This window comes from Lithobates pipiens, unplaced genomic scaffold, assembly GCF_037356315.1.
Source record: "Lithobates pipiens isolate NorthernLeopardFrog02 unplaced genomic scaffold, aLitPip1_a1.2 Scaffold_16, whole genome shotgun sequence".
NCBI lineage: Eukaryota > Metazoa > Chordata > Amphibia > Anura > Ranidae > Lithobates > Lithobates pipiens.
The window spans coordinates 161,529,209-161,541,991 of NW_027507748.1; the positions used below are offsets into that span (position 1 = coordinate 161,529,209).

A 12,783-nucleotide genomic window follows, 5' to 3' on the forward strand; every position below is an offset into this window, starting at 1 on the left:
TGCCTGGAAGAGGGAGATGTGAGCTGAGCAGGAGCGAGTATGCTGGTGGTATTTAAAGCCATTGCTCCTGCTCTCTGAACAAGGCCAGAGCACAGAAAGTAGGACAATGGGACTGGAGCAGTCTAGAATCGAGGAGTTAATATTGCCATGACCACCAATGCAGGTGGGGAATGGGGATTTAACTTTCTCTGCCACTGACTACACCCCTTTCATTGGTGGTCAGTGGCAGTGAATGTTAACCCTCCATTCCCCCCACCTTGCATTGGTCTTCATGGCAGTGACATTTTAACCCACCACTCCCTTGTATTTGTGGTAATGTCAGTGAAAGTTAACCGCCTCCTCCCACATTGGTGGTCATGGGAGGGGTTACATTTCAATGCCACTGACCACTAATGTGGGGGAGGGGGTTAATATTACTGACATACTGACACCTGTCCTAGGGGTTATTAATCCGGTCACTGAAATCAATGCTGGGCGTTATTAATGTGTCCTTTGATATCTGTGTTGGGGATGATTATGGCATCCACAGTCACCAGTGCTGGGGGTTATTATTGCGTCCACTAACACCAATTCTGGGGGTTATTAATGTGTCCGCTGACATCAATAATGGGGGCAACTCTTGCGCCTGGGTGGGGGGGGGGGGCACTAATTGACCTTGTCCCGCCACTGAGTGTTATAATGCTATATACACTGTGAATAACATATATACAGGTTTTATCTGCTGCAATGCAATACGTTGAAAGTGTTTTTAAATGTGCTGCTATCAACATCTATACCAATAATATGACGAAGAAAACAGGAATATGTAGGTAGCAAGATGTTAGTATATTTATTTGCAATAGAAGAACATTGATATTATAATGAGAATATTAGACTGTGGTAATATATGAATATTGATTGCAACACGTAGGAGTTATTCATCTGATCGCTATTCCCCTACAGACCTTTTATTCTTCTTTTTCATGTTTTCTTCTTTAGGCAAAGCAATGCATTAAATGACAGCACACTGATACAAGTTGGAAGTATGAAGGATTACTGCAGAGGAAATGCATTAAGCGTACGTTGAGAATCTCCAAGTACTAAAATTCACATTCTACCCAAAAGAAGTACATCAAATGATGAACTATTTCTTTATTTTTTAGTTTCCGATGAAGCTACCTAGTATTACTGACAAGATACCTACTGCAAGTCGTCTGTTAAGTCTTTAGTTTTCATGTTGACTGTATATTGGTGTGTTAGGCTCAAATCAGAACAACATCAAAGAGAAAAAAAAATACCAGAAATGTAGAGTTATGATTTAGATTACATCTTAACATAATTTTTATTTGAATCACAGTTCCTTGTCTCAGTCTGGGAAGAAAAGCCTGTCCCCTGCCAGCATGCTGCAGAGAAGGACCCTTGTAGGAAGCGGTGGTCTTTCTACAGAAGTCCAAAAGCTAAAGCCCTTCAATCAGCAGGGGGCAAGGATTGCAGTGCTATGAGCCTGATTCAGCAGGGGTGTAAAATTTATAGAAAAATATGATTATGGCTGTGAAAGTCAGCACCACATCCCTTAATAGACTGAAAACAATATACCATACAGGATGAGACTTTAGAGGTGCTTTTCAGAATAAAAGGCCAATACACTGTTATAGGTAAAAAGTATTTATTACAAAAATAGTAAAAAAGACACACTAGACATATTGGGGTCTAACTTGTCTATGCTTCCTGGTGTTTGCTTTCTGATTTTTGGGGTTGGTGTCTGCAGCCCTGAGGTAGGGCCGGTTTTGACCTTTCCCACGTGTCTGTTTCATTTTTCAGCATCTCTGACCGGCGTCGGAGTGAGGGGTACATGCACCTTTCTTGAAATCGCTAAATGTTCTGTTTCTAGATAAACTGTAAGTCAGTGGACAATCAATAAAGTAAATTAAAATTGAGAGCATGTGGTGGGACTTTATATGAAGCACACAGCAGCACAAAAGGAAGTCAAGTGACTGGGAAATACTATTTATTCATGTTGTATAATCTAACATACAACGAAATGGGTATATAACCTCCAAAAGCATTTGATCATTTACAACATAAGTTACATAGTAGTCGGCAATCATTGAAACAGTTATAGAACAGACAATATATCCATACAACATGAATAAACAGTATTTCCCAGTCACTGAACTTCCTTTTGTGCTGCTGTGTGCTTCATACAACGTCCCACCACTTGCTCTCAATTTTAATCAATGATAGGGATGGAGGCAGTTACCCCTTTGGTTCCTGCCTCATTTAAAGTCCCAAAATTAATATTCTTCTCATAATAAAGCAAATTAGAAATGCTCTTTGTTTATGGAATGTATATTATGTACCGTATTTATCGGCGTATAACACGCACTTTTTTCCCCTTAAAATCAGGGGAAAATCGTGGGTGTGTGTTATACGCCGATCCCCCGAAATTCTGAGCATCTGGGCGGCTTTCAGCTGCCTTCGGCTCTTCAAGGCGACTTTCGGCCATTATCGGCAGCTTTCGGCCACCTTCGGCTCTTCTCTGCAGCTTTCGGCCATTCTCGGCAGCTTTCAGCCGCCTTCGGCTCTTCTCGGCGGCCCGCCGAGAACTACCGCACGCTGCCGAGATACACATCCGGCTCTGTATCTCGGCAGCGGCATTTTTAAAAAATAAAATACAAATAGCAAATAAAATGGACACAGCTGCAATGGGGGACAAGACTGCATAAGGCTGCAATGAGGGACAAGACTGCATAAGGCTGCAATGGGGGACAAGACTGCAATGGTGGACAAGGCTGCATAAGGCTGCAATGGTGGACAAGGCTGCATAAGGCTGCAATGGTGGACAAGGCTGCAGATGACACTGATGGGCATATAAATGTAAGTTTTTTTTTTCCCCTTAAACTTCCCTCCTAAAAGTTTTTTTCCTTAAAATTCCGTCCTAAACTTGGGGTGCGTGTTATACGCCTGCGCGTGTTATACGCCGATAAATACGGTATATATTTTTGTTTTTTCAGTTGTTCCAAACCACACATGTCCCCTGAACCCTTTGATGAAGCCACTAAAGGCAAAGCGCGTCGGTACAGAGCAAGTTATCATTCCCTGCTGTAACTTATATTGGAATTATAGTTCACTATCATTACTTACTATAAACATTAACTTTATATGCGGGAAGGAAACTCTACCTTCAGGGGTGTTTGTTATGGTTTTGATATTATGTGTAGGAACAACCACTGTGTTTTTAAGGGGTTAGACCCCTAGTATGTCTATTGTGTCTTTTTTTACTATTTTTCAATAAATACTTTTAACACCTTTAACAATGTATTGACTTTTATTCTGAGAGTGGGTTTTCAGCACCTCTAAAGTCCCATCCTGTATGGTATATTGTTTTCAGCAGGGGGTAAGCCAGACCTCTGTAGAGAGACCACTGCTACCACATGGATAGCAAACTTAATTAAAGTTGAATTGAGTTTTAAAATAACATTAGTATATAGCACAGTATTGGTTTTACAAAGTACTATGCTAGCATGCTAAAACAACCAATTAATTTATTTTGATCATGAAATTGCATAGGTTTTTGAAACAGGCATGCACTGTTAACAAAAATCAATTTAGAATACATCATGCAAATTAACTGCTGGCTTCATTGCAGAAATAAGTCTGTCGCCTTCAAGCTCCAACTCTGATCTTGGAAAACTATGCAACACGGTCTTGTGTTTGTATTCTATTTCTGTATCTGTGAGCTATGATGATATCATTCACACAAGACCTGAGATACACTTGCCAAACTATAGCAGCGACTAAACAGGATATTTACTATAGTCTTCTAAATTTGGTAAGTCCAGCTCTAATCCGCGGCTGTTGATTTGATCTTTAAACAAATGCTTTCAATGGTAGTGACAAAGCGTCCTCTGCAAAGGTTTTTACAAACAGAAGCTGCTTTGATTTTATCCGATGGTGCGAGCGTGAAGTAGTTGTCAGACCATGATGTCTGTGTTACAAGACCTCTGCCTTAAGGGGGAAAGGAAAGTTGCTTTATGGATAATTAAGGACTGTACACCACAGGGGGAGCCCAGAAGATACCTACAAAAGGAGACTTTATAGCAGATCAAGCATAAAAACACTTGATGTACTTCACTGGAAAAATGACAACGGTATAGCACGGTTGAGAAACGTTTTAAACTGCTTTGGGACTTTCTAGTACTATCTACATACAGTGAGTAACTGTTGCTCATATTTTTAGTTTATTTGTAATCATTATGCATCATGAGTTATTTCTTGGCTTTCTGCAAGTCTCATCGTGGCTTGGTGTTTACTCAGTATCAGGTGCTCCGATCTCACAGACACTTGTGTGATGTTTCTTTAGTTGTAGATGGCCATGAGTTCCCTGCACATAAGTCATTGCTGGCTTGCTCTAGTGACTACTTCAACGCAATGTTTAAAGATTACACAAAAGAGTCCAGAGCCTCCGTTATTCACCTAAAAGTTATTACAGCAGCAGGTCTACAAAACATTCTGGATTTCATATACACATCATGGCTATCTCTTTCCTTGAATACTTTGGAAGATACTTTGGAAGCTGCAAATTATCTGCAAGTGGTAGATGCAATACCGTTGTGTAGTAAGTTCCTAATCAATAGCTGTGACTTGAAAAACTGTTGCTTTGCTGCCAATATTGCTTTAAAATATTACCTTGTAGATGCTTTAGAAGAAGCAGAACAGTTTATCAAAAATAATTTATGGAATCTGTTACAAGAAGATATAGAAGGAACAGAATTGGTGGAATTAAATGTAAAGTCAATGATAAACTTAATTAAATCAGATAATATCCCTAAAGTCAATGAACAATGTTTATTACATTTAGTTCTTAAGTGGTTACAATATGATAGAACCAGACTTCTACATGCTAAAGTGTTTTTTGAAAATGTCAGATTTGGTCTGTTGTCACTGGATACCCTCAGGAAACTTTACAAACAATCAGAGGTTCCTTTAACATCATCTATCAAAAATCTAATCATAAAAGCAATAAACTATCATTCCTTCCCCTCAAAGCAACCTATTTTACAAGATAAATACAGCACTCTGCGGAACCAAAAGGGATGGATACTTCTTGTTGGAGGAACAGCCAATGGGGAATTAGTTGAGAATGTTCTAGGATTTGATGTCTACTCTCATAAGTGGAGAATGGTAACAAATCTAAAAGTGAAAGTTCAGCATCACTGCACTTGTGTGATTGGTAACTTCCTCTATGTGATTGGAGGAGAAACTACTGAGAGTACAAAGAGCAGCTCAAGCAGCACTTGTTTATTGGCTACAAATGCTGTCTACCGCTTTGACCCAAGGTTCAATCAGTGGATCCAAGTCAGCTCCATGTTGGAACAAAGAGCACAGTTTTCCTGTTGTGTTGTAGACAATCACATCTTTGTTATTGGTGGAAGGGGCAATCAACAAGTCACATATTCATCAGTAGAAGTCTATGACATAAACAGAGATGCTTGGACAAGATCTAAAGACTTGCCTTGCAAAATACATGGTCAAGCAAATGCAGTGCATAATAACATCATTTATATCTCAGGAGGCAAATTTGATGGCCGAGTCAACAGCTCTAAGGATGTGTATTCTTTTAATAGACTGGAAGGACAGTGGAAAAAACAAGCACCTATGACAATTGCAAGGTTTGGTCACCAGATGGCCACTGTAAAGGATGCAATATTCACATTCTTGGGAATTTATGAACCATTTTCTGATATAGAAAGATATGATCCAATGCACAATCAATGGACTCGTTTGAGACCAATGACCTTCGACCGGTTTTGCTATGGTTTAGTGGTGGTGGAGCAAACTGTGCTTTTTCTAGGTGGCAAAAAATGGCAGGATTCTCGGGAGGTTGCAACACATAACATTGTTGGGTATGATGCAGAAAATGATTGCTGGGAAGAGATTTGCAGTCTGGCTTTTCCATTTTGTGGACTAAAATGTGAAATTCTCCAGATGTCAGATATAAATGAAGCCAATGACATAAATGGCAAAGTGCATTCACAGATGAAGTGAGGGGAACATTTTTCCTTTTGCAGGTTCAGAGTAGCATACAAACAATGACTCATAGATGGTAATGAATGTGCAGTTAAAAAGGCAGTAATTTACAAATATGATGGTGGAAAAATACATTTAGTAGCTAATATATATATATATTTTTTTATACATGGTTGTCCAATTGGCGGTTGACCATATGCACAAGTAAAAGCACAACTTCAGTCTCCACAGGAGGTTATGTTTATTCAATGTTAGAATTTCTCTAATCAGCAGACAGCCATGAATGTAGCAAGGTGTAACTGACTAAGCAAAGCCATTGTGTTGCAACATCCCTGGAGGGCCGGAATTGTGCACCCTGGTATTCATAGTTCAAGAGATGTAAATTTAACTGGTCTTGCTATAGCTCCTGAAAAAGAGGAAGAGTAAAGTTACATCTTATTGCATTCAAGGAATATCTAATATTTTTCTGGCACATTTAGCATCAAGGGACATAACCTTTATGATTCCATATGATGGTATTTAATGGCATTCTTTTGTTTCACTTTAATGTTATATTAAAGATTTACTTAATTATGGTCACTGATATCAATAACAAATGCAAATACACATGGCAAAAAGTTTACGGATGCCTGAGCATCACACCTACAGTATAAAAGCTTGTTGGACATCCTATTACATGGGTATTAGCTGTTTCAGAAAGGCTTTGCAGACAATTTTGTAATGTGTCTTGTGGGATTAGACATTGGAAGTCTTAGCTCACAATCTACAGAGAAGTTTTATTGTATCTGTCACACTCCTTACAGGCTTGCCCACAGTTCATGTAGAGGATAGGAATCTTTACCAGCATACCTTGGTATAGTGATAATATTGTCCTTTATTCACATAAAGGTATCACGGGCTGACGTTTTGGAACCTTTCTGTATCCCCTTTTAAAGAAGAGTCAGCATACTCACGATCTGCCTTCCAACTTATCCCAAAAGTGTTCAATGTGGTTGCGGCCAGGGCTCTCTGCAGGATAATCAAGTTCCACCACATCAAATTTGTCAAATCCTGTCTTTATGGAGCACAGGGCACAGTCATGCTAGAACGGACAAAGAGACTTCCCCAAACTATTGTCACAAGGTTGGAAACACACAATTTTCCAAAATGTTTGTAGGCTCAGTTCACAAGGTTAGTGATATTAGGTATGTGACTAATTTTCAAAAGTTATTGGACTCAGCTGTTGAGAACTGTCACTATTTTTAAAGTAAGTACCTTTATCCTGGTCTTTTAGCCTTTTGAATTGAGCCCTTTGTATGCTATTGCATTAATAGTACTCATTACTAAAAACATGTAAACTCAATAGGTAGATGTGTCCACACAAACTTTTAGCCATATAGGTACAGTAAGTGTTATGGCCAGGTGTCCTCTTTGAGTTAAGTGAGTTTGCCTTTATTTGTGCTGGGGGTGCTGCACTCACCTGTAGAATGGTTGTGATGAGGATCGGACATCATATAAGTTTATTCTTGTAATAGCTTTTACATTGTTTGCATTACATTAGCAGTAAATCTCCCAATAATTCATTGATTATTTAGGATGCGTTTGGCATGCAGTCAATGTATGCAGGTGGCAGCCAACTAAAATAATCTGAATATCATGGAGGTCTCATTACAAGCAGCCTGTGGATGACATGTATGTCCTGTAGCCCTTTTAAACAGAATCAAATGTGGCGAATGTGCTCATGTGTATATGGCATGGATATGCAATTAGCGGACCTCCAGCTGTTGCAAAACTACAACTCCCATCATGCCTCGGCCTCTGGGTGTCATGCTTGTGGCTGTCAGTCTTGCTATGCCTCATGTGATTTGTAGTTCTGCGACAGCTGGAGGTCCGTTAATTGCATATCCCTGGTATATGGGGTCGAACTATATTTTGGCATGTTTACTACTGTGATAAGTATAGATAGTATCTTGTAATGCTCACTAAGTATACTAATATGCTTACAGTCAATGAAGTATGTAGAGTCAAGCTGAGACAGAAATGCCATCCATTAGTACAGATAATGTGACACTATTTCACTCAAGTCTGTGTATGAAACTAGAAGGTCGGACTCAGTCTGTACAGTGTGCAAATGATTTTTGCATCAACTAATGTACCTCTTTGTTCAGTTCTTACTTTCCCTGCCCTGTTACCATCTTGGTCTTCCACAGCTTCCATTGCTGCTACTAGACCATATCCATTTTATTTTTATCATCCCTAATCAATAGTGTCCCATTGGTCCAGTACTGCACAGGTGGGTCTAATTCAGGAGATGTTGGCCTCCCACAGGTCATGAGAAACTCCAGGTATAAGGCAAAGAGTATGAACAGGCCTACATCCTATCTACTGAAATTGCACAAAAAGATACGTATACCACTCAAGGTGGGCATCTCTTAATGGGCTTGGGGTGCTGGTTTGACTAATTGCACCCCAGCAAATTAGTCAGGTAAGAATGTGAATTAATGCAATCTGAACTGCAACAGCCATTTTCATGTATTGAATAGTAGCAGGGGTCACCTCTGAAATGCTTTGTGCTGCAAAAGTGCTTTTCAGTGTGGAACATGTCAGAGGTCACCCCCTGTTACTATTTAATTAATAAGGAAAGTTGCTGCAGCCTGGAGTACTTTGATTAATTTCCTTTACTGACAGATGTGATTGTACTTTCTCTTCTAACTGCCCTCCTGGGGAAGGCAGTGCACACCTGACAACATGAATTAGAGGCAGAAAGTTAAAATAAAAATGAAAAATAAAGACTAAGGACATGAAGATTTAAAAAGTAAAGTAGAAATCCTTTTTTTTTCCCTAGGTGGCTGGTTCGCAGCTATGCATTGCAGATTAGAGTGAAACGTTGAGGGAAATTATATGGTCCCATTTACATCTATGCATATGCATTACAACTGTAAAAAAAGCATGGAACAGTGTCAATCTAGACAGCCATTACATAATAGAAAGAAACTGCAGAAACACTAAGGGTTTTGTATTCATAAAAAGAGCTGTGGGTCCTGTGAAATTGAATGTGCATTTGTTCTGTGCGAATCAGCACAAAAAAGGAATGTTATTAGGCTATTTTCTCTCCCGGCCAAATGTTTTTCATTCATAAGGAGTAGAATGAATCAGGAGATACCACATTATGGCCACTAGCTGGAGCTGAAGATAGTAGGAAATAAATACTTATTTTCTATGATCATTAGCTGCCTCTAGTGACCCAAATGTAGGATTGTCCCGATTCACTCTATTTTGTATGAGCAAAAAACATTCAATTTGGAGAGAAAATAGACTAATATTCTTTTTTACCCCCATTTGCACAGAATGCATGTACACACAGTTTCGCAGAATTAATATCTCTAGAAATTTTTAATAAATACACACCAAAGAGTTAATGCTATTGCTTTAATGTTAGTCCAGCATGAGCTGAATAAATTAATAATTTTGCAGAGTAACTGAAATTTAAAAAGATCACTATTGGGTGTCTTGCATATTCAGACTTCTAGTTAAAATAAAATATACCATTATCCTCAATGCTGTCCTTAAAATGTACTCTACAGATTTTCTATTAAAGAACACACCTAGCAGTTGTTACTTTTGGTTTTGCTATAGAATAAATGTGTCAGTAATTCACTGGGGAAATAAAACTGACCATCTTACTTAGAGTGTTAATACAATTCTATGAACAGCAGTGGTAGCAAGCTATATTATAAATGCTGCAGCAAAATTCTACATGTGCCAATGCAGACAGACATCCCATAGACTGATATGTCCCCTCTATCAACATCACTAAAGTGTCTGCAGCTTCATAGCATATGCAAAAGATTGAAAGGCAGAACTAATGATAAAAATATAAAGGCAATAGAAAATAGAGTACGTAATGGAAAGGGGCAGGTCAGGAGCTTCCACACCGTATAGTCCCGACAGGCTTGCAGAACAATCTGATTAACCAACATTACTATACAAAGTAGCAGACATCATTGCATTTTCTTATCTCCGGTTTGCAGTCATATCCAGGCATGTTTATTTTTCCATAGTGTAGGAATATTTTGGTATTATCTTTGTGAAACTGTCTGGAAAAAATGTGCACATGACTGGGAAAATATATTATATAGAGCAGATATGGGTAGACTGCATGGAGTGCTCTAGTTTACTTCTATAACTCAAAAACATATCGGTAGGTTAGTTGGCTTCGTTGGCTTCAACCCCAACTGACCCTAATGTATGAAACTTGTAGGAACATTAAAGGCCAAGTTCACCATTAGGACCATGTTACCCACTCATACTTAGGGTGTAGCATGTAATATGGTGCAAAGCGCCCCTTCCTATCTTCAAACAATCATTTTGGGGGTGACGGTGGCCTACACAGCCACATCATTTATTCACAGAGTTAGCCACCATGGCAGATGGACATGTAGTTTTCATTAGAACACATGCCCAGTAACCATCACACTTGTAGCCTATTAATACATCCTGCAGCTCTCTAATTGAAATAGGCAAAGAGCTGGAGGAAGTGTCTGCAGAAGCCTGACATTGCACCCATGCTCCACTGACTGTAAGTGCAATGCTCACGTCCACAAAAAAAAAAAAAAAAAAATGCAATTTTTTTCTGCAAATATATGTGCATTTATTTTTTGCAAAAGGTGAACTTAAAGTGAAAGTTTAGGCAAAAACAAACTAACTCTAATCCTACTCTATGCTATATTCTAAGACTAATCTATATAGCTATGTAAAACAAAAATCGCTGTACTTACCTGTTCTGCAGCCGATCCAGTCTGATCTCCAGCAGCGGATGCTGTGTACAGGAGAGAACATCTAGGAGATGCCTGGGAAGTGACATTACCCATAGACTTACTATGGGGCTTCTGCTGTTGGCTGCCTCTCCTGCACATGCCTACACAGTGAAGCTGGCACTGACAGCTCAGCATGGGACCGGACTGGAGTGGCCACAGAACAGGTACAGTTGTGTTCAAAATAATAGCAGTACAACATCACTAACACAATGACTATTTTTGGTATATATTATATTTATACATGGAAAATAATTTATTAGTAGGTCTAGTAGAGTAATAGAAAACTGACAGTGCCAACAGTCATGACGTGTGCTGCTGATTCTGTGTAATTGAATCATTAATCGAAAGGGGCATGTTCAAAATAATAGTGTGGCGTTTAATTAGTGAGGTCATTCAGTCTGTGAAAAAACAGGTGTCAAACAGGCGGCTCTTATTTAAGAATAAAGACAGCAAATGTTGTACATGCTGCGCATTGTGCATTTCGCTCTGAAAATCTGAGTAAAATGGGTTGTTCAAGACATTGTTCAGAAGAACAGCGTACTTTGATTAAAAAGTTGATTGGAGAGGGAACAGCATATAAAGATGTGCAGAAACTGATAGGCTGCTGAGCTAAAATTATCTCAAATGGCAACCAAAACCAGAAAGACATGGAAGAAAATGCAAAACTACCATTCCAGTAGATCGAAGAATAGCCAAAATGGCAAAGACTTAGCCAATGATCAGCACCAGGGTGAGGAAAGAAGGTCTAACGTTACCTGTGATTACTGTATCAACTGGAAGATGTGAAGCCAAGCTATCAGCAAGAAGCCCCCACAAAGTCCCATTGTTGATAAAATGGCATGCTGAAGAGGTTATAATTTGCCAAAGAACGCATTGACTAGCCTAAAGAGAAATGGCGCAACATTTTGTGGACTGATGAAAACAAGATTGTTCTCTTTGGGTCTAGGAGCTGCAGACAGTTTGTCAGATGACCCCCAAACACTGAATTCAAGCCACAGTACACTGTGAAGACAGTGAAGCATGGTGGTGCAAGCATCATGATATGGGGATGTTTCTCATACTATGGTATTGGGCCTGTTTATTACATACCAGCAGGGATTATGGCTCAGTTTGAATACATCCAAATACTTGAAGAGGTTGCCTTATGCCGAAGAGGAAATGTCGTTGAAAAGGGTGTTTAAACAAGACAACGACCCCGAACACACCAGATTAATGTTACGTAGTGGCCAGTCCAATCCTCAGACCTTATTCCAATAGAAAACTTGTGACGTGATATCAAAAATGCGGTTTGAGGTAAGACCAAGAAATGCAGAGGAATTGTAGAATGCAATCGTCATGGGCTGGAATACGTGTTCACAGGTGCCAGAAGTTGGTCAATTCCATGCAACACAGATGTGAAGCAGTTCTCATAAACAATAGTTATACACGCAAATATAAGTTCAGTGATTCACAGAAAAGCTAAATCTTCGAGCATTTTTCATTTTATATAGTAAATGTTTGAGTTTGTAAAGTAAAATGCAGACACTGCTATTTTTTGTGGAAAAGCTTAATATTCATTCTTCGCTTTCTGTAAAGTAATAACAAATTTGAAACATTTTTCTTCATACTTTGATTTGGAATAGACTGTACAGTGTTCCCAATGCATTTGCGTGTATGGAAATAAAAGCTATTCCAAGGATTTTGAGCTTTACTCACTTTTTTAAATACACTGCTATTAATTTTAACACAACTAAGTACAGAGATTTGTGCTTTACAGGACTATATAGATTCGTTTTAGAATGTGGCATAGAGTAGGATTAGAGTTAGTTAGTTTTTGCCTAAACCTCCACTCTAAGCTTTTTATGCAGAGATTGACAAACGATCAGTGAATTTGGCATTAGTTCTAGCCCAACTCTAGTAAAACATTCATTTTTAACTTTGAATAGAATGTAGAAGAAATGTATTTCTGTTAGTAGTCCCAATTGGGGGACTTGTCCTT

General features: G+C 38.9%; 1 protein-coding gene across 1 annotated transcript; it reads left to right on the top strand.

Annotated features, from left to right (window-relative positions):
- Positions 1–3,644: 3,644 nt before the first annotated feature.
- Positions 3,645–12,483, top strand: KLHL34 (kelch like family member 34). The gene has a single exon (XM_077480714.1). It carries the CDS (start codon positions 4,243–4,245, stop codon positions 6,025–6,027), a length of 1,785 nt encoding a protein of 594 aa, XP_077336840.1. The 5' UTR covers positions 3,645–4,242; the 3' UTR covers positions 6,028–12,483.
- The last annotated feature ends 300 nt before the right edge of the window (positions 12,484–12,783 follow it).

What these genes read in the sequence shown, in the direction of transcription:
- KLHL34 (XM_077480714.1), top strand. Translation starts at nt 4,243, where the DNA reads ATGAGTTATTTCTTGGCTTTCTGCAAGTCTCATCGTGGCTTGGTGTTT.